The 26,535-nt window shown below is 37.8% G+C and overlaps 3 protein-coding genes across 3 annotated transcripts; 1 reads left to right on the top strand and 2 right to left on the bottom strand.

Moving 5' to 3' along the window:
- The first annotated feature begins 1,073 nt into the window (after positions 1-1,073).
- On the top strand, positions 1,074-6,004 carry mrps25 (mitochondrial ribosomal protein S25). Its single transcript, XM_028451867.1, is given in 5 exon segments — positions 1,074-1,252; positions 1,255-1,294; positions 3,248-3,354; positions 3,457-3,544; positions 5,327-6,004. Coding segments are annotated over 5 exon segments (516 nt in total). The 5' UTR covers positions 1,074-1,161; the 3' UTR covers positions 5,517-6,004.
- rbsn (rabenosyn, RAB effector) lies at positions 5,675-18,805 on the bottom strand. The gene is given in 13 exon segments (XM_028451862.1): positions 5,675-9,587; positions 9,589-9,968; positions 10,937-11,041; positions 11,127-11,229; positions 11,309-11,395; positions 11,468-11,538; positions 12,306-12,574; positions 12,664-12,825; positions 12,916-12,961; positions 13,044-13,144; positions 13,241-13,375; positions 16,856-17,135; positions 18,669-18,805. Coding segments are annotated over 12 exon segments (2,283 nt in total). The 5' UTR covers positions 17,019-17,135; positions 18,669-18,805; the 3' UTR covers positions 5,675-8,926.
- Positions 18,806-22,968: 4,163 nt separating this feature from the next.
- Positions 22,969-25,157, bottom strand: trh (thyrotropin-releasing hormone). The gene is made up of 3 exons (XM_028453520.1): positions 25,028-25,157; positions 24,563-24,768; positions 22,969-23,695 (listed from the first exon to the last, which is right to left on the bottom strand). The coding sequence occupies exons 2-3, from the start codon at positions 24,756-24,758 to the stop codon at positions 23,079-23,081; spliced, it is 813 nt and encodes a 270-aa protein (XP_028309321.1). The 5' UTR covers positions 24,759-24,768; positions 25,028-25,157; the 3' UTR covers positions 22,969-23,078.
- Between the last annotated feature and the right edge of the window lie 1,378 nt (positions 25,158-26,535).

Raw genomic sequence — 26,535 nt, forward strand, 5'->3', positions numbered from 1 at the left:
GAACCTGCACATTTTAAACTAAAATAAAGCGTTATTCATTAAATGATGACTGAGCTCTTGTGTTTACTTGTGTTAACAGAAACATTTGCAGGGAACAAATGTTGCAATGAAAATAATTCCTCCCTTAACCATAGTGTATAGATCACAAAAATCACTGTCCAAATGTCATTAAACACTTATTATTCCTCAGAGTTTGAGTGCTTGCCAAGGTAGTAGAACATTTTGATTAATATTAAGAGCACGAAGATAACAAATATAATGACGACTTAATAGATTTTCACTTATTTATAATGTTAAAATGTAGGAAAATATTCTAATTCAGTCAGACAATTGGTGGCCCAGGATCCACATGCGGCTTTCTGGCTATTTTTTTTTTTTTTTTGCAGCCCCCAAAGTACAAAGAAGTGTCCAAAAAGCATACAAAATAATAGAAAACTGCACAAAAGGACCAAAAAAATGGACTAAACACTGAAATGTGCAAAACTACACAAAAATTACAATAACAAAACAACAAATATACACACAATAACAAAGAAAATTGCAATACGACAAAAAACCAAAAAAAAAAAAACCCAAAACATAATACTTATTATTTCCCGTGTTAGTTAATTATTCTACATTCTAATATGAATGTTGATCATGTGGCGCTAGAATAAGAAAATCCCATTTTTATGGTTCCGCGCTGTATTTATGTAAGTAATCGATAAAAAGCGATGGGATACTGTACATTCTGGCAACACATGTGCGTCTATTGATGACGTCTCCTTTAAAATACCAAACAACAGAAAAATATACGAACTACACAAACATGATTCATAACACACAAAACACAATTATACAGAATCACTCTAAAAACACACGAAACAACAAATATACATAAAACAAAGAAATGTGCAAAACGAAAAAAAAACAACCACATAATTTATTATTTTTTGCGCTAGTTCATTATTGAATCAGAAAATCCCATTTTTGTGTTCCGCGCTCTAATTAAAGTTACCGTAAGTAATCGATTTAAAAAATAGCGGAATACTAAACATTCTGGCAACCAAGAGTCGCATATTGATGACATAACATTTACGTCATCAACGCGTGCCAAGAATCGCGTTCCTCTGTAGCTAGTGTCATTTTTTGGTGTGATCTGGTTATTATAATCGGATCAAGATGCCTATGAAGGGACAATATCCGATCAGGAGAACTCTGGAGTATCTCCAGAAGGGAAACATCATATTTAAGAACAAAGTGAAGATCATGACGTGAACTATAACACGAGCGGAGAACTCAGCGATGGAGCAAGGTCAGAGCTAACTGCTAGCTGCTAAGCTGCTAAGCTAACAAACTGTTGCTGTCTCAGTTTAGAACAGAGCTAAGAAACTCTGCATTTGTTCATGTCGTTATGATGTGATTTTGACAAGAAATCACCATGACTACCAATAACAAGTTAAATAGTAATATAAAAATTAAAGCCTCTAATATTATCAACGAAGTGGCTATTGATACGAAAACGTATTGGTCAGAAGTCATCTACGATCATCTATGACATAACAAGAAAAAAAAATGATTAAGTGAAAAAACGCAATATTATTACATATCTCCGAAAGACAATAAATTGAAAAAGTGTCCTATTAACAGTGACATTATTTTAGTGCAAACAGTTATGTAAATATACAGTGTCAATAAATATACAGATGTAAACGAATAAGTATCTCCAATAGTGCTTTCTATAAACAAAAAATAGGGTCCAATGAGCGCCCCTCATTGGCCAGTTTAGGTGACGTGATAGGTGCGCCACGTGACTTAAGTTCTGTCAGTTTTATTTTAGCTTATTTTTTTTAGCTAACCCTTTTATTTCAGCCCTAACCTAAACCAGGAAATACCCTAAATGTTAATATTTTTGTATATGTATTTTAAAGGTAGAATTTTCCAGGTTAAAGATGTTAAAATGAAAAAAAATATCTATGACAAAAGCGGGATTTGAACCCACAGCAGCGGAAAGGGAGAGTTCTTGAGTCAGGCGCCTTAGACCACTCGGCCATCCTGGTACAGTGTCAGTAGTCCTGGGGTCTATTGATACTTTTCTGTATGAATAGAGACTTTGAAATAAATATGAGCTAAAATAAAACTGACAGAGCTTTAAGTCACGTGGTGCACCTATGACATCACTTAAACTGGCCAATGAGGGGCACTCATTGGTAATCTATGGATACGTTCCATATCAATAGCCACTGCCTATTATTCAAATACTTCAAATATTTTTACAGCAGCGATGCCACAACCAATCAATCAATCAGATTCAGGCTGATCAATGTCATTGATAACATTGATCAACCAGTTGTTCTATTTCCCCCTGGACTCTACAGTGGCTCACAATGTGTCTCAGTTTGTGTGAAAGAACACATTTGGATTTAAAATAATAAAAAATAAAAAAGACCCTTTGGGGTCAAAACCTACAGCCCATTGGCCAAATCTGACACGTTACATCAAATGTCTCAAACTCAAGGCCCGGGGGCCAAATCCGGTCCTTTATAGCATCCAACCCGGCCCGCAGAAGGAAGTTAACATTACAGAAAACATTAATTATTGTCAATTTTTGACATATTATAACATATTGCAACACCTCCAAATATACTAATTCAATGAAACTGCACAATATTTGCAGGGCTTGTGAAAAGCATACTTTTCCCATCATTTTCACTCACAAATTGCTGAAAGAACTCTAAAAAAAAAAGTATAGTCCTGCAATTTTCCTTAAATTCCACAAGATTTCCCAAATTAAATCATTTTTTTTTTAATCCTCAGAAAATTAAGAAAAAGTGTAAATCCCACAGGAACTGAAATCTGTCATTTATTGCTTCGATATTGTTGTTGACTTGTGGAAGTGCAAACTAAGGCACTTTAATGATGGAATTATTCTTTTTTCATTTAAAACTGTGACACAATTGAAATTAAATCGCTTCTTATTCACCCCTTGAACTAAGATGATTGTGACGCTCCTGCTGTAGAAGATAAAGTTTGGCCCAAGGAGTGACTTTATGACATAGACAATATTTAGACTGTTTAGTGTTATAAAGGCTTTTCATGTTTTGATATGTTTGTACCAGCTCTGTACACGTTAGATACAGCTTTGGTTTTGTAAAAATATTAATGATGAAAAGGATAAATGTAAGTTGTTATAAAGGCTGAATCAGTTGTATTTTTTGTGTGTGTGTGTGTGTGTGCGTGTCTAAACTGTGTGTCCTTGTGTTTGCAGGAAGTTTGTGTTCTTCAACATTCCTCAGATTCAGTATAAAAACCCCTGGTTGCAAATAATGATGTTCAAAAACATGACGCCATCTCCGTTCCTGAAGTTCTACCTGGGTGTGTATCTGTGTGTGTGTGTGTGTGTGTTTAAACCACTGGCTATGAGACGTCCTGTTGTGCTGATCTGTTGTTGTTGTTGTTTACTGTTGTGTGTTCCAGATGATGGTGAGCAGGTCCTGATGGACGTGGAGGGGAAAGACCACAAACTGATCTCAGAGCACGTGAAGAAGATTTTGGGAAAATCAGAGTAAGACTTTTAAAATCTTTACATTATTAAAATAAGCTTTATGTTGTGTAGAATTTTCTCTCTTTGCCTAAAGCTGTCCTGGCCCAGTAGACTTCCGAAGGTGTGCTGTGGCACCCGGTGCAGAACCATGACGCTCTCAATATTTTCGGCTTCATGGTTTGCGAACGTATTTAAACAGTCGTCCAATAAGAGCTGTAGGTGCGAAATCAACAGATGTGGCTACAGACCTAGCTTGCCTTCATCAATATGCATATGAGTGACACATTACCCCTCGCTGGGAGGGGGTCGCCAGATGTTTTCAAGAAACTAAGAATTTCTTCTTTTTTTTTCAACATTTTTCTGCAACTAAACCAAACTCACCATATTTTTGTTCCTTTTAATGTGTTCTTGTTACATTACTCATACATTACCCATTTTTGCCACTTCACCAAATTTCATTGTCTTTTCTGCAATTTTCTTTTCACTTTCAAGACATTTTCAGCACTTACTATAAACCCACCTAATGTCACATACGTTGACTTATTATTGTCACTTTTAACTTCTTTTCACCATATTTAATGCTTATTTTTGCCGATTTGCCATGCCCATTATTTGCCAGTTTAAATGAGCTATTCCAATATTGACACTTTGAACTTTTTTTTTTTTTTACCACTTTTTCTGTCTGTTTTTGTCCACTTTAATCTGCAACTTTTAACAAATTTCTGTGGTTTTTAAAATCCCAATTTTTGGTCACTTTTAACCCATCTTATTTTTGAATAAAACTAGGATTTACATCTTTAATATGACTATATACTATGGCCTGAATAATAATAAACTTCCTGGATAACAGTGGATATTATTCAGGTAAATAAATAAATGTGGTTATCACAGATTCATAGAACAATGGACCATCATTTTGCTAAAGGTTGAGAACGAATGATTAAGGTTCAGGGACTTGCTCAACATCCCACAGTGATGATCCAGGTTGGATTCGAACCGGTGACCCTCTGATTATTACACACCTACTACACCACCAACAACTTTTATTTTGCTAATATAATCAAATTGTTTATCAGAGTTTGTATTGTGTATAAAAATAAGGCACCACATAAATATTGATCAGATGTATTAAATAGGGACGTCCCGATACAACTTTTTAATTTCCGATATGATACCGATATTGCAGCCTTGCGTGTCGGCCGAAACCAATATTGATCCGATATCAGCATGAATCATTCATACTTTTTTTTTTCCTTTAATAAAAAAAAAAAATTACTTATTTTGTAGTGTGAAATGTTAGAAAAGGTTTGATCAAGTGATGTCACTCAAACAGAGAACAATAGTCAGCAACAGTAGGGGTGAGAAAAACTGACCTATTTATTATTAACCAATTGGTTCCATGAATTTTAACCTTCAACATAATATCTACAGTTTTCTACAATTGAATAACAATTGAAGAAACGAGGTTGAATGTAAAATTATCTGTGTTCAAATTAGGGGACGGATCTGGATAAGCATAATGCTTTTTTCCGTCGCCCTTTCCGGCATGAAAAAGGACAAAAAAAAAAAAAAAAACACAATGATGTGATTTTGCTCTGAATGTCAAATGAATTTCTGTGAATGCAACCATGTCGGAAATGAACTGAATAAATAAAAAATAAAATAAATAAACATTTAAAAAACAATGCGTTTTCAGGCTGATATTGGACTGATATCGGATTGGGACACCCCTAGTATTAAACAGGGGAAACCATGGGTGATGTTTATATGATGAGCTGAATGTTGTTGTTTTTTTATCTACAGAGAGGTGTTAAAAGCAGAGGCTCAGGCTAAGATGCAGGCCTCTAATCCTGCTAACTTTGGCCCTAAGAAGTACTGCCTGAGGGAGTGTATCTGTGAGGTGGAGGGCCAGGTGCCCTGTCCGAGTATCAGGCCGCTGCCCAAAGAGATGACGGGAAAATACCGAGCGCAGATGGCTGCGTCACAGGAGTGAAGAAGAAAACATGAACAGAACCACTGGACGTTTTCACAGCGCGTGTGAGGAAGAAAAGAAGTGAACGTCAGTGAAACAGTAACTGGAGACTGCTTTGTTAGCATTTCTGCTGTGGATCACATGTACAGTAACATTGTAAAAAACAAATATAGCCAGAATTCATTCAAAGACAGTTTTTTTTATTAGTGGTGAGATGAATCAAAGGTTTGTAAACTGCTGAGTGAGTGTGTTGTTCGTTAGTTGTTCTAATGTGAAAACATGAATAAAATGTGTGAAATACATGTAACGCTCCATCATAAATGTTCCCCACACACACAGAGCAGCTGTTAATGCTAATACTTGCTGGCATTCATGTAATGTGCGTTTATGAATACATGATTAAAGTATTAATTTGACCAAAAACAAAAAAAAACACATTGACTATTTAAACACATGGAGGACTTATTTTAGTTGTTTTTCACTTTCCACATTAAAACCGTTGACAAAAGCATCACCTCGTCGTCATCACTTCTACACGTATAAAAATAAAAGCTTCAAACACGTCAGGACGTAGAAATCAGTGTTATTCACTTGGCTCTTTGTGGTTTTTATTTACATCAGAAGGAAACAGAATATTCTTTAAATGATCTCATGTCAAAAGGTTTTTCACAGGGTTTAATGGTTAAAGCTGCAGGAGATGCTTTATTTTATCAGATAAAGACAAAGTGTAACTGTCCAGGAGTTTTTACATTTTTCATAAGCACTTAAGTTCATATGGTTTATAAATGTGGACTGTTTTTTTTTATTTTATGGGAATGAGGCAAGTCATGTGACCGCCACAGGTAATTAAGGATCACACCTGTGGAATCAATCAGATGCAACACGGCTGCAGAGGAAACTGATGTCTAAACTTTAACTAACGTAACTATTCTGTTTGGTTTGAGACGCACACACACACACACACGGTAATTGTGACTTAAGTTTCACTCATTCATATTTGTTAAAAGTGCTTTGTGGCCTTCAAAGCTGAGTAGTTACAGTAGTTACAGGCCTCATCGATATAAATAAATAAATCTAGGATCATTTGCGCCGACAAAAAAAAAGATCTAAAAGGTTCAAATTGCCGCTCAAAAATTTGTTTTGATTTCTGCTCTGTAAACATAGTTATTGACATTGTTGGAATAGTTTAATACATTGCATTGTGGGATATGGAGTCCCATAGACAGATACAGACAAGTTTTTACTTCATTCATAGTTTTTTGTGTTTGTCTCCAAAAAATCTGCCAAAGTGACAAATTTCTGGTGTTTTCACTGAATGATCGATGGAGGATCTTCATTTTTTAATTTACATGGAAAGACCTGAATTCGTAATACTTTAATATGACCACTTTTTCTGTAATGAGTAATCTAACTTTACTATTTCCATAATAATCAGATCAAAGTTATTTATCCAAATTACTGTGAGTTACTATTTGTCATTTTTCTCACGTATGTGACCACTCATGTGTTACATACTCAGACAAAACATGACAGGTCAAAAAAAAAGACTTTATTTTTTATTGTATTAAAAGGGATAGTAGAGTATAAGTGAAGTCAAAAAATACTTTATTTTATTTTCTATAAATACTTGTTGATGTTACTGTTCAAAATGCACTTCCATTAAAGTGAGTTTTGTCATTTTTATGTTGAGACTAAGTGTGTAAGAAAAAATCAGTTTGGCGATATATATATATATATATATATAAATATATATATATATATAATATATATATATATAGTGATATTTCACTGTGCGATTATCGAACCTAATCAGAATCTGTTATACAAGCAAAAGTTAAACATTTTTGAAAAATATAATTTGACAGTTTGATAAACATACCATTTGTTTTTAATATTGGTACTTGAATTACAGTGAGTTACTATTTACTTGTTCTTGCAAGTTTAAACATTTTAAAATAAATTGTATTTTATACTATTTTGTACTTGTAATGGGTGAAATTTGTCATTATTGATATTGCGTTATATCGTATTGTTTAGCATCAAGTTATATCGTATTGTGACATTCAAATTATGAATTGTTTCGTCAGATTCGTGGCAATGTAACTAATTAAGTAACTTGTAATCTAACTTGGTTACCTTTAGAATCAACTAATCATTAAAGTGACTAAGTTACTTTTTAAACAAGTAATCACTGTCTTCATTGTCAGCAGAAGAAACACAAGAAATCACAGTTTGAATGAAGTAAAAACACTATTATATGATCTGTTCATAGGACTCCACATCCCACAATGCAATGCACAAAGCTTTTCTGAAAATGTTTTATCCTTTCACATCATTTTTCGAGCAAATAATCTATTTATTGATCTGAGGCCTACACTATGTCTTTATCTGATTAAAACGTTTTCATCTCCAGCAGCTTTAAATGGAAAAGTAAAGTATACATTAAGCTTTAAATCTCCAACAGAATTAAAAGCCATAAATATTATCGTGTGTGAGACAAACAGCAGTGATACCAACGATTAAGTCATTTTTTTTTTTTATACATAGTTGGGCACAAAAATGACTGATTTCTGTGCAACGCAGGTTTAATTTCCTTAAGGAGACAAATATAAGACACATGGGGTTGTTATAGGAGCTCCATTTAGAAATCATTTATTTTCATTCTCGTTTTATCTCTTAAAATCTCTTTGTGCCACTGCTCTACTTCATTTAGACGTTGTTTTTCCTGCTGGTGCAAACGCTTTGAACTAAAGTGTCTTGTACTCGACATGAACAAGCAGGACAGTGTCTCTCCAGGACCAAAAAATGAGAAAGCTTTGATTTCAAACACTTTATGCTCCCTCCATCCAGTGACAACTAATCAGACTTTTATTTTTGTTCTTTTACATTATTAAATAGCATAAAAACTTTAGCTGGATGTTTGAAGTGTGCTGATCCACCACCAACTTTACAGATAACGAAGCGGTTTGATTAAAATATGTTTGAATATTTTATGATGAATGTGTGGATAAACCAAAGCTAACAGTGTTAATAAAGGCAAAGTTGTAGTGATCACCATGACAACAGGAAATCTGTGATGGCAGCCTTTTGATCCTTTGATCTCCAACCATCCAATCATTTAACAGTCTAGCACTTCTTTGATGCTAATTTGTAAATTGTTAAAGGTCACAATTTTAACACAGATCTGAGCAAAACAAGCATTCACTCTCCTTACCTTGTTCTACGTCTTTGATCAAAGTATTTCGTCTTTAGTGCTTTAAAAACATGTGCATGCCGACACTGGTTAACAGAATTATTCCCAAAACGTCAAAATTTCCTTTGGACTAAAGCGACTCTGGGACGTATTTAGTGATTAAAGCTCCTCAGGTTGTTTAGTTTGTGTAAAGTGAGCTCTGGTTGCAGGACTTGGTCAGTACTGTATCAGGTGATCATCAGTTCTTCTTCTTATTTTTCTTCTTCTGCTCCTGGAGGGTTTGTTGAAGCTCTCGTAAATTCACCGACAGCAGCTCCACCTCGTCCAATCGCCCGCTCAGCTTAGCGTCAAAAATGTAGGCCCTGATGTTGTCGATCTGCTGAAGCAGAAGCTCCTCCTCTATCACGTCCAGGTCCAGCTGCTCCTCTTCCTTTTCTTCTTCCTCATCGAACGGATTGGTGGAGGATGGTGGTGAGTTCCCAGACGCCTCCATGAAAGGGTTCCCTACGTCAGAGTCGCTCTCCTCAAACGGGTTCACAGACACACACTCTACATTAGTCTCCTCTTCATCGTCATCAAAGGGGTTGTATTCTCTCTTCCCATTGGTCACCTCGTCGTGCTCCTTTTTGATGTCCTCGAGGAACGGATTGTTTGGATCGACCTCAGTAGGAGTCGGTTTGTCCTGGTCGAAGGGATTGAGGGACGTATTGTTCTGGTCTTCACCACCAGGGGGGGTGATGTGGCCTCCTAGGCTCCTCAGCCTGGGGGGAGACTCCTCCTGGGTGGTGGGGGCAGGGGAAGCCCTCAGAGATGGAGCTTTGTTGTCCTCTGATGCAGTGAATTCTACTGGGCTCAGGTTCAGACTCTGAGCCCATGTGATGGGGGCCTGGGGGGGGGACCCAGTCCCCCCTGTCCTCCCTCTCCCGGGCCTCCAGGCGATGGATCTCCTCCTGCTGAAAAGTCTCCTCCTCAGCCAGCTTCTGGGAGAGCGCGAGGGCCAGGCTGGTCTGCTGCTGGTCGTATTCGTCCTGCAACTGACGCAGGTTCTCCTCCAACATGGCAACCTCGTCCGTCCGCTGGGCTTCCTTCGCCTGACGCAGGAACGACTGGATGTTCTCAATCTGCTGCAGCAGAGGGTCCTCCAGCTCGGTGCGAGCTTGGGCGGAGTCGGCCGAGGGCAACCAGCCTCCAGCTTTGGTCATTCTGTGAGCTCTGGGAGCCTGAGGAACGTCTCCATTGGTGCTGAACTCCTGCCTCCTCTTCAGGGCCTCCTGTGATGCCTGTGGAGCAGGAAATAAATACAATCATTGTACTCTAAAGAACACAGATCAACATAATCAGCAGAGGTGGACAAAATACTCCAATGCAAGTAAAAATATGTTAAAGCTTCATTTATTCAGACAACTGTTCCTCAGGAAATCCACTTTGATCTCCTGACATGTTTCGAGTGACAACTGCCAGTCTTTGTCAGAGGCATCTGCTGATTGCTTTGATGTTTCCATTGAAGTTTCCTTGACTTTTGCGTAACATGTCAGGAGATTAAAGTGGATTTCCTGAAGAGCAGTCTGAATAAATGAAACCTTACCAATATTGTTCAAAAAGATGACAAAAATAATCTTGCTGGAATTATTACATGGAAGTTAGGGAAACTTCAAAGGAAACTTCAAAGGAAACATCAAAGCGTCTTGAAATGTAGTGAAAGTAACAAGTCAATAAGCCTGGGCAATATATTGAGATTCAAGATATAAGTTTTCTATTTTGGCGATATAGAAAATAACAATATCGCCTTAAACCCCAGCCCGGTTGGATAGATTTCTGAGTGCGTCCTAACCCAGATTTTTCCCTAAACAAGCCACACTGGACAACTCACTCACACGTGCTGTCCCTTAGAGAAGAAAAAGCCACAAGCTGTTTGATAATAAATGTGCCTACGTGGCATTTTGCATCAGTAAATTTAACCCAGAATTGTCTTTCTGTTTAGACTTTTATGAGTTAAAAATATCGAGATTTATATCGTATATTACAATTTCGAGAGAAAATATCACGATATGAGTTTTGGTCCATATCGCCCAATCCTACAACTAACCCACAGAAATAATATTCAAGTAAAGTACAGATAATCAAAAAAAGTATTTAAGTTTACTTTGTTACTGTCCACAACTGGTGATCAAATACCAGATACCACAGCACACCTTTGTTTACATGTCTAGTTAGCCAACATTTAGAATTCCAAACAAACACAACTCACCAGCCTCTCTTGCTGGAGTCTTTTCTCTTGTTCTTGCTTCTTCGTTTCTTTCAGCTCTTTGTATTTCTCCTTCGAGGGTAAAGACATCAAACCCAGCAGCTTCTCCTGGAACAAAAAAAAAAAAAAAACACTTGACATGACGTTCCTTCTTTTGCTGTGATATTCAGTGTGTCCTGACGCGCACTCTCACCTGGACGAAGAGTGTGGCGTTGTAGCGGATCATCCTCTGCAGCTGCAGCACCTTGGGGTGAGGCTGTGGGTCATCTTTCACTCCCAGCGTTAAAATCTTTTTACTAAAAAAACAGAAGTGCTCTGTTGTCGAACTGTTGTGCTACACACGTACACGTTTCTGAATGTTTGTCCTCACCGCACCTCAAAGCATCAATCAGCTCATAGTACTTCTGGACCTCCAGTCTCAGTCCATTAGCTGTGTCCAGGTTGTACGTGGTTTCACCAGCGCTGTGAAAATATAGGGCCAGCAGTTAGCAGTGACATCACTGCTAAAACTGATTAATCTGTACAGAGGCTTACTTCAGAGACTCAGCCATTCTGATGTACTCAGGGGCCTTTTCTTCCACCTTCTCCATGCACATCCTTAACCTCTGCAGAAGAAAACAGAAAAGGAAACAAACAGGAATCTGTATGAAACAGTAAACAACGCCCAAAGGACTTAAAGCTGCTGGAGACGATATTTTTCAACAAGATAAAGACACAGTTTAGGCCATAGACAAAAATCAAACATCATTTGATTCCGGAAACTTCTTTTTGTCTTCTCTTTAAATAATATGTTAAGGTTTCATTTATTCAGACAACTCAACAAAGATGTAAAAGGTACTCGAAACATTTGTTTTGTTCTCCACTATATATATATATATATATATATATAGTTTTTTTTGCATATATATGCAATGCCTTTGTGACAGCAATCCTGTTTTATTATTGCATTTACATAAATAAATGTATTTTATTCTATTGCATAATTGTGACCATCACCAGCCCTCCCTAAGGAAGGGCAAAACACTTTATTAAAGGGAGAATATAAAAAGAGAGGGCAGTGTTACACCTAGGGGAAGGGAATAGGGAAGAGGGAGTCAGGGTAGGAGAATAAAAGGGGTGGGGAAGAGTTAACTGTTTTAAGGTCAGAGTGCAATGTGACATAGTACAGCACCGCCCATGGGGGGGCCGCTCCACGCCACAACCGCAGGCATGCAAGGGCATGGCCTGCGCTGCACGCCCCGGAAAAACCCTGCTGAGCCCACCAGCCCGTTAACACTCTCTTATTGACATTTTCGTAAAAGTTTTGTGCATTGCATTGAGGAATGTGGAGTCTGTAGAAGATTTAAACGTGACCTCTTCCTGGTAAACCAACCTCGTAGAGTTTGACCACATCCGGGATGTGGTCCTTCTCCTCCAGCTTCTGCTGCCTCTTCAGCAGCGTGTCCATGCAGTGATGGCAGCAGCGGATCTTCTCGTCGTCTTTCTCCTCCAGCATGGAGGTGACGCTGCTCAGGCTGCTGAGGCTGCCTCTCCTCGAGCCCATCCCAGTGTTGCTGCTGGTGCCTCCTGCTGGGAGAGACTGGGTCTGACCCGGGCTCCCAGGAACGCACAGAGCTACTCGAGTCCCACTGATCAGCTTCTCTGTTAAAAAGACATCTACAGATCTCAAACATCTCCCACACACACCGGATGTGCCAATCATGTATTTGAAAGGATCAGGTCATACATACGTGCCAAAGGTAGAAGCACAAACTGCATACATTTGCGACACATGATGGAGCCACAGAGGCGACAGTGGTGCCGCCTGTTGCGGATGTTGAACTTGTTTCCACAGTCTGGACAAAACGGGACGTCGGAGTCGTTCACCCACGACACCACAGACTTCTCAATGGCTGGAAAGAAAAAATAATAAACCAAATAAACTAATAAATAAATAAACTACATACGCGTATTGAAAATAAAATCCTCAGTAAATCACAAACCTCTGATTTTAGCAGTGTCTGAGCTCGTCCTGTCAAACGATGTCAACTATGTTAAAAAACAAAAACGTTGTAGCTTTAGGAACCAAGTCAATCAATATGAGCCAAATCATTTTTCATCATCAGCAAACCTTCTCTAATCTGATGATGAGTTTGTTGACCTCAATGACGTAATGATCGATCCGAGCTGCTCTGTGCTTCTTAAAGTAGTCCAGGTGACTTCTGCTTGCGCCTTAAAGAAAGTAATGTATGTATATTACTTTGTGTTTTCGATTGATAAGTAATAAGTGATATAAATACTAGTCCTGGTCCAGTTTTCCAGTCTCACCCAGTTCCTGAGGCTCCCACATGTATGGGTCCACTCCACCATAATAAAAGGACTCATAGGAGCCTGTGTCCAGTCTGTCCTCTCCATAACTCTTCAGCAGTTTATCTTTAGCTTTCTTTGCCTTCTGAACCAAACCTGCACACCAAAAGCAAACAGAGGAATCAACAAGATATTTTTATCGTTTTTTCTGCGCCAATCATCTGCTTTCATCTCCTGCACCATCAGAGTAAACACTTTCACATCCTCCTACACCTTTTTTTTTATAAGCACAAACAAAGATGTTGCAGATTCATTGTGCAAACTTTTATTTCTTCTCCAACACCTGTAGAATTCTTGTCATGGGATCACCATCAGTGTGACTTTTATTACCTCCAAAGTGAGAGTCATATTTTCAATACTTCAAGTAAAATTTTACTAAAAGATAGACCTTGCGCCACATGTGTCAAACTCATGGCCCGGGAGTCAAATCCAGCCCTTTGGAGCATTAAATTTGGCCCGCAGGAGAAAATAAAAATGACAGAGAAAACATGAATTATTGTTTAAATGAAACTCAACATTCCCAGTGCTTATATCACATGATTGCAGTCATTTTTAACTGTAAATGAGCAAAAATTCTTCAATTTTTCCTCAAATTACAACATATTTCCCCTAATTAAATTGGTCACAAAATCCAAGAAATGTAAAGTGAATATACAGGAACTGTTGGGAATGATATGTCACTTCTTGCTTAGATATTGTTGGTTTCTTACATATTTTGAATTTTATTTACCGTATTTTGCGGCGTATAGGATGCCATTTTTTTCCTTGAAAGTTGAGGATGCGGCCAATGCTCAGTGTGAATTTTTCCATCAGTCACACACACACACATGTCCAGTAAAAGCGGGTGTTGGGACGGGAGGCAGAATATTACTGACAGTCACCCCTACAGCAGAATCAATGAACTGTAACAGCCACTGAACGTTCAGAAACCAGCTCTGGATAATGTGGGGAAAGTGAAAGCACTCAGGTTTAATAACAGGTCGAAAGTGTCATGATCTGCAGGACAGTGTCAATATTTGTTTTTATTTATATTTACATATAAAATAAGATTGCTGATTGTTTAATTAAATGAAAATCAAATACCGGTAATAAATTGAAGTTTGGGGAGCAGTGCGCATGTACAGGTAAAAGCCAGTGAATTAGAATATTTAGAAAAACTTGATTTATTTCAGTAATTGCATTCAAAAGGTGTAACTTGTACATTATATTTATTCATTGCACACAGACTGATGCATTCAAATGTTTATTTCATTTAATTTTGATGATTTGAAGTGGCAACAAATGAAAATCCAAAATTCCGTGTGTCACAAAATTAGAATATTACTTAAGGCTGATACAAAAAAGGGATTTTTAGAAATGTTGGCCAACTGAAAAGTATGAAAATGAAAAATATGAGCATGTACAATACTCAATACTTGGTTGGAGCTCCTTTTGCCTCAATTACTGCGTTAATGCGGCGTGGCATGGAGTCCATGAGTTTCTGGCACTGCTCGGGTGTTATGAGAGCCCAGGTTGCCCTGATAGTGGCCTTCAACTCCTCTGCGTTTTTGGGTCTGGCATTCTGCATCTTCCTTTTCACAATACCCCACAGATTTTCTATGGGGCTAAGGTCAGGGGAGTTGGCTGGCCAATTTAGAACAGAAATACCATGGTCCGTAAACCAGGCACGGGTAGATTTTGCGCTATGTGCAGGCGCCAAGTCCTGTTGGAACTTGAAATCTCCATCTCCATAGAGCAGGTCAGCAGCAGGAAGCATGAAGTGCTCTAAAACTTGCTGGTATACGGCTGCGTTGACCCTGGATCTCAGGAAACAGAGTGGGCCGACACCAGCAGATGACATGGCACCCCAAACCATCACTGATGGTGGGAACTTTACACTAGACTTCAGGCAACGTGGATCCTGTGCCTCTCCTGTCCTCCTCCAGACTCTGGGACCTCGATTTCCAAAGGAAATGCAAAATTTGCTTTCGTCAGAAAACATGACTTTGGACCACTCAGCAGCAGTCCAGCTCTTTTTTTCCTTAGCCCAGGTGAGACGCTTTTCGCGCTGTTTCTTGGTCAACAGTGGCTTGACACGAGGTATGCGGCAGTTGAAACCCATGTCTTTCAAGCGTCTCTTGGTGGTGGATCTTGAAGCACTGACTCCAGCAGCTGTCCACTCCTTGTGAATCTCCCCCACATTCTTGAATGGGTTTTTTTTCACAATCCTGACCAGGGGGCGGTGATCCCTATTGCTTGTACACTTTTTCTGACCACAGTTGTTCCTTCCCTTTGCCTCTCCATTAATGTGTTTGGACACAGAGCTCTGAGAACAGCCAGCCTCTTCAGCAATAACCTTTTGTGTCTTTCCCTCCTTGTGCAATGTGTCGATGGTCGCCTTTTGGACAGCTGAGTATTGTACATGCTCATATTTTTCATTTTCATACTTTTCAGTTGGCCAACATTTCTAAAAATCCCTTTTTTGTATCAGCCTTAAGTAATATTCTAATTTTGTGACACACGGAATTTTGGATTTTCATTTGTTGCCACTTCAAATCATCAAAATTAAATGAAATAAACATTTGAATGCATCAGTCTGTGTGCAATGAATAAATATAATGTACAAGTTACACCTTTTGAATGCAATTACTGAAATAAATCAAGTTTTTCTAAATATTCTAATTCACTGGCTTTTACCTGTATGCATTTATGGTGGTAAAAGTGTATAAAAAGTACGATAAGGTTTAAAATGTAAGATATCTCAGCCAGTTTTTAATAGAAGTTAATAAATGTCACAATGTTGTCAAATCACTGCATTGGGTTGGTTCAGGAGCGATAACACACACAGGATAGAGGCTAACGTAACTGACACACACAGAGCGCTGAAACACTCTGGATAAAGTAAAAATCAGCCAGTTTATAATAAAAATAAACAAACAGCAAAAAGTTGCCAAATAACCTTGAAAAATTGCTAAATTATTGGAATAGCCCAGAAAAAACAGTATCCGTAGAAGTGCAAACTAGGGAACAATAATGTTGAAATATCACATTTTCCTTCATAAGATCTGTGGCCCACTAATGATTAAACTGCTCCATATTTGGCCCTTGAACTACAATGAGTTTGACACCCCTGTCCTGCGCCATGGAACATTCTATTTAATTCTAGTGGGAATCAGGATGAAAATACTGATTCTGGATCAATTTAAAAAAAAAAAAAAAAAAAAAAAACCTAAAAATATTGATCCTTCATCATTGCCGAAATTTCAAAGATTCATATCTCCGTTTGTAACTGAATTTGTCTCAGTGGTTTCGGGTTAGTTCCTTAATTACTCCACTGAGTTTTATCCAGATTGTGCATTTCATCACAATTTTACGTTTGTATGGTTATTAATGGTGATGGGGATTTCTTCCAACCCTTTAAAGGGTGAATGTTCATGGTACTATAATCAGGATCATTGATCAAGATAACTGACAATATCTGGTAAAGAGGAGATTTGGCATTTGACGGAGGTTTGAACTTTCTGAGTGCTGTTGTTTCATGAAAAAGTCAAATCTCAGTTTCTTTCAACAGCCAGGATCGATAAATGTGACCCTTACTTTTCAGCTGTCCCCTCACGTGCCGCTCCTCCCCAGAATGCTCCTCTTCATAGTGGCCTTGGAGTTGGTAAAATGATTGGAGGTCTTTGTGGCACAGTGGGCAGAGAAAGCCCTCCTTCACCTCCCCTGTGCCCTCAAACGGAGGCGGGTAGCTGGAGGCCATGATGGCAGGTGGGCGGGCTGCTGGAGGAGAGGAATGAGGTGGAAGGATCTGGTGGTGTTCAGCATGTTATGGGGTGTGTGACCATCGCTGCGACGGCTCCATGATGGCTGGGATCATCTGTGGTCATTGGGGAAAAAAAGAATTTCAAAAATGTGACGACACAGTAGGGCTGGGACGATATGCTTTGGTCCCGATTCGATTTTATCACAATGCTTGTTTTCCGATTCAATTCATATTGCAATTCTGATTAAGTATTGTGATTCCTTCAACAGTAATGATTATTGTGAATTTAATTTCCTTAGTTTCCCAATCATACACTTTTAGAAACAATAACTAAGTCATAGCTCCAAAAAACAATGTAGATTGCAAGTAAATCAGTCGGTCTGACATGTAGTCATAGCTTATCATAGGACGACTTATGCAGACATGGGAGAAAGAAAAAAAAGTCAATTATGAGCAGAAATGTTGTTTTGTAGTTTAAAATAAATCTTTATATATAGACTAAATTAATATTTTTCCACATCCCCAGCTAACATCCACCAAAAATCCAAACTAAAAGGTAATTTATTTCAATAACCAAATTATACATTATTGTCACTGCTTTAAAATCATGGTTTCATCTTTTTAGAATGGCTAAAGCATAGCAGATTAGCTACATTCTCTTGTACTAAACCAATGTTCTTCAACCTTGGGGTGTGACCTCATATGGGGTCGCCCCCGGAATTCAAATGCGGTCACCTGAAATGTCTAATAAATGACTAAAGAAAAAAAATCTGATTAAAATGATAATTTTCTAAATTATTATTCTTTTCAAATAAAAAAAACAAAACACCATCACATAATGTCAAGCAACTCTGTCTATACTTTATTACTCTAGTTACAAATACAGTATAAAAATGTCTGAGCTGGTGCATCTTGTCACTATAGCGCTGCTCTTAACACTATATCACAAACAGTGTTTCCATGTTTAATTTTTTATTTATTTATTTTCAAGACTATGGTATTTGCCGGAACCACTGTACTAAACCATGTCACGTTCTCTATGAGTGATAGTTTCTATAACCAAAGAATGAGCAATCTACACTGAAAAACACTGTAGGATGCGAGTTTTACAGTTCATCTGTAATCAGTGACGTCACATGCAAGGAATGCTACGTTTACCACCTTTCTAAACACTACTTTCCATTCTGAACTGTATTGATTGAATTCACTGCATTATTTGCCACAAAAGCTAAAACTGTTACAGTTAACTGGGATAGTTTGAGAAACACGACAAGAACTTGGCATTTAAACTCTCAATCCAGTATTTGTGCCAAAAATGCATTCAGTCCATGGAGGCCACACCTCAAATGTGACAGGATTCGGTATGAAATCCACGCCAGTTTGGGAGCAGCGGAGATTCCTAAATGTTGTCCTGGTTGGAGAAGGTAAGCTATTAAAGCTATTAAGGCATGCATACACTCCCCATGTTCTAATGTTTGAAGTAAACGGTGTGTGTTTGAGGAAAATGCTCTGACATTAGCCTCCGTTACACAAAACAAGGGTTCCAACGTTAGCAGCAGAATGCTAACAGCAGCTTTAGCTTTCTACAGCATTTCCATTATGTTCCGGATTAAAAAGCAATTGTAGGAAACTCTCGGATGTACAAACCTTCATCTCTGACGTGTTAAAAAAACAACTCGGATGGATTTTGAGCAGGAAAGTATCAGACAATATCTGTTTTGTTGACAGTTTAGAATTTCTTTGACAGTAGCGGCTCCGCCTGGTCATGTGATCAACATCCCTTTAGTACGGGAAGGGAGGAGGGACAAACGGGACCAGAATGCGCACCAGGGAATTCTTTTGGGGGAATTTTGTGGAAAAATATATTTTGGAAAGCAGGGGATGGAGTTAAAATCATGGCAAAACATCACAAACACAAAAAACTAGTTTTTCTCACGCCCAACGGTTCACAAACAAACTCAATGTGGTTTGCAAATAGAAAATATCATTCACAAAATAATGTATTTTGTTTTGCAAATAAGAAACGTACATATCAGACAAATACAGTATGTTTTACAAATAGAATGAAATGCGGCTTAAATTATAGAAAAAAATACCCTTCAAATAATAACAGGACATTTCTTATAAAGTTTAGTGGCAGGCACACAGTGGCTTAGTATTTAACATGTCTGCCTCACAGCAAGAAACAACACTTTGGTCCTTTCTGTGTGAAGTCTGCATGTTCCCCTCATGTGTGGATTTTCTTTGGGTAATCTGGCTTTCTCCCACAATACAACATGAACGTTAGGGTGATTAAAGTCTCTAAATTGCCCTTAGGAGTGAATGTGAGTGCGCATGGTTGTTTGTCTGTGTGTTGCCCTGCGATGGACTGGCGCCATGTCCAGGGTGTATCCCTGCCTAATGCCCACTGAGAGCTGGAGATAGGCAGAAGCAGATACCCGTGACCCTGAAAACAGGAACAAGTGAGTCAGAAAATGGATGAATGGATGGAGTTTAGTGGCATTTGTGTGTGTGTATCTGCAAAGCAGAAAATTCGCTCTTTTTTGTACTTGAAGGATTTTCTCGGAATTTAAGAATTATTTCTTTGTACTAGGGCAGTGGCCGTAGGAAGTCTGTATTCATACATGCATGGGCAGACAGTCTGCCCATACATGTATGAATATATACATATGTAGGTGTTTGTGTACATGCACTTGTGCAGTCGGACTCATATGAGTGTGGATATTGATATATGTAAAATTCTGTACATAACCTTTTCCCTTTCTATAATACTCATAACTTAATTGTATTTGTTCCACATATATATAGTGAAAGCCTATTTTAATTTTAATTTTGTTATTTTTTATTTCATCTTATTGTTTTGCACATCACAAATGTAGCTATTTTTAACATTTAATCTTTTCGTGTGTACATCGTTCTATGTCACACTTGCTTTGGTAATGTAAACCTGTTTCTCAGAGAGAGAGCGAGAGAGAACCGCTCCATCGCGCCGCAGCATCACATGTGTGAGGAATGAGACAGCTGTCAGAGCCGTTTTGTTCGCGACCAACACGTCACTACTCCTTTGATTCCTCTGTGCGGCTGATATGAGTCCACACACACCATAAAACTGAGGCCAGGGGGAGGGCTCTCCAGCGATTGGCTCTGGCACGCACGTAGCTACGGTGTGCTGCGATTGGCTCCTGCATGCACGTGACTGTGGTGCCTCCAGTGGACAATGGACAACGGCATTTATGAAATAATTTCTCCACGGTATTGTTGCAGTACAAACAAATCCCACGTTGCACACCCTTGAACCAAGCAGCAGCCATGTTGAAAGTCTTATGGCAGTCTGAGCCTTATCTGCAGAGATATTTGAGGAACAGACACACAGACAGACAGAGATTCCTTGCTTTATAGATAGATGTGGAAAACATGTATTTGTTTGATTGGTATGTTTCTTATTTTCAAAACACAATGCTTTAGTTTGTGAATGATGTTTTGTATTTGCAAACAACTCTGAGTTTGTTTGTGAATCGATGGGCGTGAGTAAGAGTTTTGTGGTTAGCTGAGACTTTTTCAATCCTTTTTTTTTTTAATTTTAAAAACTAAACTTTGGGTTTAATAAGGCTTTTATTTTATCTTATTTTTTAAAGGAAATGTCTAGATTTGTCTTTGATTTTATGCAAGTTCATGTTACATGTCCTCTTTAGGGAGGATTTAATGTGAGACGTGCTTATTTTACTGTCTTTTTTTCTTCTGAATTGGGCATCAGTCACGGCTTGTCCTTTTTTGCAGTTAGTTGTCCATGATTTATGTGTTTTTGTGATTAAATTTGATACATTTAGGTCAGGTTTGTACATTTCTTTTTGTTGTCCCCTGTATTAATGATTTCTGTGTCTGATTAACTTATTGTGCATCTCTTTATGGATTTTTATATCTACATTGACTTATTTTTTATACTTCCCTTGATTTTTTTTGTTTGGTTAATTCCATTTTTGTTCCCTTTTTGGGAAAGCTGGTAATACTCTGATCCAAGGTCTTTTTAGAGCTTTATCAACTTATTGTCCTCATGTTTGTGTAATTTCAATTAATCGGTAACTTTGTGATAAAAGCAATGTTTTAGTAATCTGTAGAGCTGGGCGATATATCGAGTTTTCTATTTTCTTATTTTGTTTTAAAATACATATTTTAGGAGTCGCTACTGTCACTACTTCTTAAAACAACATAAAAAAACTCACTTAGATGGATTACTGAGTGCATCCTAACCCAGACCTTCCCCTAAACAAGCCACACTACAGAACTCACTCACACGTGCTGTCCCGACGAAAGAGTAAAGTGGCACATATTGTGCCTCTGTTAGATCATCAGATTTAACCCAGAATTTTAAATAAAATTATCGAGATTTAAATCGTTTATCGCTATTTTCACCAAAAATATGGAGATATGAGTTTTAGTTCATGGTATTAAGAATAATTGTGAATATTGTGACTTACTATACCTGTGAAAACAATTCCTTTTTGTTATTTTTACCTGCCTTTTTGAATCCAGAATACTTTATTCTTTCGTTGTGCTTGAAAATGATGAAGAATAATCAACTTTTAATGAACAAATACCACCTGAAATGTCAGAAATCTAAAGTCGTTTTCATTTAACGTGAAACAGCCAAAGGTCAAATAAGTCAGTGTGATGTGAAAGTGTTCAGCCTGTCTCTGAGAGGATGTTTTCCACTGAATCCTGTTCATTTCACCTGAAGATAAAAACGAAAAGCAGTAAAACATCTCCAGCTCAGGATGGAGTCGAGGAACAATTAGGATTTTGATCAGGTTCATGGAAGCTTCTCCCATGGCTCTGATGGAATGAGACCAATTAAACAGAGAAGCTCCTCTTCTATTGATCAGACACACCAATGAAGTTAACACTCACTGTTGTCCTTTGTTATACAACTACATAGATAGATAAAGACTAAAAACGCCATTTAAAACTTTAATTCTTACACAAATTGCGTGACATTAAAAAATCTTGATTAAAAACTCCATTAGATTTTCATTTAAATACTAAAACTAGCACCGGTGTTAATTTTGACACCCAATTTTGATTCAGTTTCAAGTGAATGACACTAAGATTTTAGTCGACTGAATCTGTTGCAGATATAGTCGACGAAAATATGAAGCACAAGAGTTTATGCATTTTTTTTTAAAAAAAAAGATTTAATTACAATTGATCAACCTGATATTGTTTGTAAATTCAAACAGACAGATTTAATGGGATCAATGCATATGACCAAACGATCACATGATTTCTCATTAGATTTTGTCCCATGTGACGAAATTATAGTTTCGTATTTAATAGTCGACGAAAATATACATGTATTTTTTTTTAATTAGTCATAGTTTTTTACGTCACTTAAAACATGTAATTGACGAATACATGACGAAAATATTGAGTCAACAACAATAATAACACAAACACTAGATTGTAATTTGCAAAAAACAACACTAAGATTTTAACTATATGTGATTAACAGCTTTGTGCGACTAATATATTACCCAAAGTACATTTTATCTGTGCTAAAAAAAAAATAAATAAATAAATAATTAGTGACACGAGTCATTTGCTGTGAGATACAATATATTTCCAAAGAATCAAACACAAATCAGCAAGTGACGTTTTGCAAATGTTGCCACTTTAATAAGATCTCTTCTCCAGATGAGGGTGTCACTGTCACCTCACAGAGGTAACGTAATGAAGCCATGAGCAGACCAATGTGACTAAATATGAATGAAGTGTGTACGCAGTCCTTTGGTAATCTCTATAACGATGCCATTGAAAAGCAATAAATCAATCAATAAACAGCTCTAACTATGGATGCACCTGGAAAACTGCATGCACATCAAAATAGTTTAAGATTTCACGCAATTACGCAAAAAAATATTTAAAAAAACTAAAAAAAAAAAAAAAAGCAGGTGTTTGCCAAAGGGAAATAATGAAAAGAGTGGCACAAAAACGGAAACGTTGAAATTCTATATTATTTATATATTCTTTACAGTTTACGCACGCAACAGATTGTAGTTGGACCTACTCTCCCTCCTCTTCCTCGGGCGCAGACCTTTTCCCGGGGTGTTGTCTCTTCGTCTCCACGTGGTTTGTGGTCATGTTTTCTAAAAAGTCGAGCAGCAGCACTTTGATCTTGCTGCACTCTGCAGGATCATCGGCACCATCACACGGGACGTTTGCGCCAAAATCCGGATTGAAGGTATCCGAAAAGCGCTTCCCGGGATGCTGACGCTTTTCCATCTCTGGCAGGTCATCTTCTTCACCCTCTGGACCCCATCCCCACTCATCGTCCTCCGGGTGCTGCTGTTTGCTGTGCGCGTCCATGGGGTACTGGTAGTAACGTTTACCTGGGTGCTGTCTTTTAGAAAGTGGGCCGAGGAGCTGGACCGGGTCGTCTGACATGTGTCCCAAAGTGGACCGCTTTCCAGGGTGTTGTCTCTTCTGGAGCGCAAAGAAGGAACGCAGAACATCGTCTTGTTCGCGCTTGCCGGGGTGTTGTCTCCTCTGCAGCTCCACGAACGGATCATCGTCGTCCTCTTCTCTCCTGCCTGGATGCTGTCGCTTCTCCAAATCCTCGCTGTCTCGTTTACCGGGGTGTTGCCTTTTTGTTATCCACTCTGACTGGGATGAAAACCCATCTGGGGAAAAAGAGAGAAGTCTTACTTCAACATTTTCCATGGGCACTGCAGCGGCAGTGTGCGTAATTACGCACAAGGAGGATTGGCGATTATACCCAGTCCTCACATTAAATCGTGACTACAAAGATAAACGCTATAGCAGAGGCTCCCAACCATTTCCGGGTCGTGATCCCATTTTGATATCATATATTTTTTGACCCTATAATTAGTTTTTGATCATGTTTATTAAAGTGTGTTACAAATACGGAGTAGCCACGCAAAGTGACAAGTGCGTCACCTCAGATAAGTTTTATACAGCATTTTATTTTAACTAGATTTATATTTGAGAAATTTTAAGTACAGGGTACAGTTATTTGGTAGTTAATGTATGTGGTGTCTCTTTGAAAAATAATAATAATAAAACAAATTAAAATATCATTTTAATCAATTTTACCTATTTTATAATTAAAAAAAAAAAAAAAAAAAAAACCATACTAGACATTTCAGGCGACCCATTTTGGGGTCCCCACCCCAATGTTGAAAAACACTGCGTTAAAGCCTTTTAATATCATTATTAAATCCGTTTGTCTAAATAATAATACATAAATAAGTAAGTAAAAATAATTAAACATCCAAATGTGGACACTTTACTGAAATGCCTCAAAGAATTACATACAACATAACACCAAAGCTCTGAAATAGGAGAAATATACAAAGATTGGCATCTATAAGCTCAGAATTATTATGTGCATATAATTCTACTATGACAGGTTGATTTAAGAAAAAAAAAAAAAAAAAAAACTTTGACGATAAAATTTAAAAACATAAAAATCCTAAATACTTGGTGCCCTTCCTCTATTTAAAAAACAAACTTAGTGTTTTACGCACTGTTACTGTTTCTCGTGTACTCGTCCTGCAGTTTGCTGAGGAGGGACCGTAACAGAAGTCCTTCTGTTCTCTCTAATACGTCGTCGTCCAGGTTCGGTTCCTCCGTCTCGTCCTCGGGAGAGATTCCTTGTCCTCCAGACAGAGTCACTTTGTAGACCGTGAGGGACGCCAGCATGAGCAGACATGTCGACTTCATGGTAGTTTTACTGGGGAAATTACAGGAAAAATGGAGCCGTCTATTCCATCACTTATTTTATTTTTGTCTAAACATTTAAAAAAAGTCTTGTTTAAAAAAAAAAAAGCTTTATTACATGTTTAATAACTTGTAATTAAGAATGCATAGGATTTGTGTGTACAATAATGTATTGTATCCTATTGTAATTTGGATTTCTAACCCAAAAAGTGGATGATATTGACTAAAAAATAACTAAATTGTGTAAATATATGATGAAAAGCATTCCTCACCTGCACAGTGTTCAGTCTGGAGCTCCAGCTGTGGTCGCTCTCAGTCGTTGTTGGTCCGCGACCCTGCTCAAGGCCAGATGTGGAGGATGGAAATGAGCCGATAACTGTCTTTTCCAGCTTTTATACCCCCCGCTCTCAGTCGTCACACAGACACTGAGCTCATATTTCAGGATCACTATTTGATGTCACCCAATCGTGCGCAACTGCATGCGCACATGGTGCACGAGCCCTCCATTGATCGCTGGTCCAATTTGACACGTTAGAGACGTAAAGAGAGACCCAGACAGGTCGTCAGGGAATCAAAAACCATCTCTGAAATATGTGATTTGAGTTAAAAGAGTGTCAAACTTTCACCAATGGCTTCAGAAACACATGTTTGAATCTTTATAGATTGAACTTATTTCTTCAACTTTTAGCAGCTCGAGGCTACTTATTGCTTCTTCTGATTTCATGTGTGGGGAAAAAATCACACGTAAAATTTGTCATTTTACTCAGCAACCTAGGGCTCAACATCTTGGCAAAGGAAATTGCAAAATAAGATCTAAATATATTGATTCTTCAAAATCCTAGAAATCATCAGAGTCAGAATTCCTTTATTAATCCCAGGGGAAATTGCTTAAAAGCAAAAAAAAAAAATGTAAATTATGGCCTTGAAAAACTATAACATGAGCACGCGAATAGTAATTCATAATAATAATAATAATAACATTTCTAAGTATAGATCATGTGTCAAACTCATGGCCCGGGGACAAAATCTGGCCCTTTGGAGCATCCAATTCGCCCTGTAGGAGAAAGTAAAAATTACAGCGAAAACATGAATCATTGTGTGAATGAAACTCAACGCTCCTGGTGCTTATATCGCATTAATGCAGTCATTGTAAATGTTAAACTGTTAAAAAAAAAAAAAATTCTTATAAAATCCTTCAATTTTCCTCAAATTGTTACACATTTCCCTTAATTAAATAGAAATTAGTCAAAAAAAAAAATCTAGGAAATTCAAATTGAAGATCTTTTTGGGACTAATATCTGTCACTTATTGCTTGGATGTCGTTGGTTTCTTACATATTTTGTATTTTATGTAACTGTAAACTGCTCTGTATTTGACCCCTGAACTAAAATGGCGTTGACAGCCCTGCTTTGGCGAGTGCACGGTACAAATAGATTCACAGTAACTAAACCTTAAAACCATTTTTTTTCTGCTAAAAACAAATGTATTTGAAATGAAGTCATGTTTTTGATTGATTTTTGTCCAACTCTTGACATTTTGGCCGAGGAATTTCAGTTTGGTGTATTTTGTTTAAAAATGTCAGTGATTGGCCTCTATGGCTATTACAGTATAATTTGACTATTGGCTGAGAATGGTGGTTTGTGCTGTGTTGTTGGCTTTTTATGTCATTAACCACCACTGTTAGCCCCGCCTCTCCTGTAAAAACTATCACCTGTCGACTGCAATCTGTGGCGAGTACTGTATAGGTTGGATTGAGATAAGTGAGTAGAGAGGTAAAGTG

The sequence above is a fragment of the Gouania willdenowi genome, chromosome 7 (assembly GCF_900634775.1).
Source record: "Gouania willdenowi chromosome 7, fGouWil2.1, whole genome shotgun sequence".
NCBI lineage: Eukaryota > Metazoa > Chordata > Actinopteri > Blenniiformes > Gobiesocidae > Gouania > Gouania willdenowi.

What these genes read in the sequence shown, in the direction of transcription:
- trh (XM_028453520.1), bottom strand. Translation starts at nt 24,758, where the DNA reads ATGAAGTCGACATGTCTGCTCATGCTGGCGTCCCTCACGGTCTACAAA. An exon ending in GTACACGAGAAACAGTAACA is followed by an intron (nt 23,696 to 24,562) that starts GTGCGTAAAACA and finishes CTTTTTCCCCAG; the next exon opens with ATGGGTTTTCATCCCAGTCA.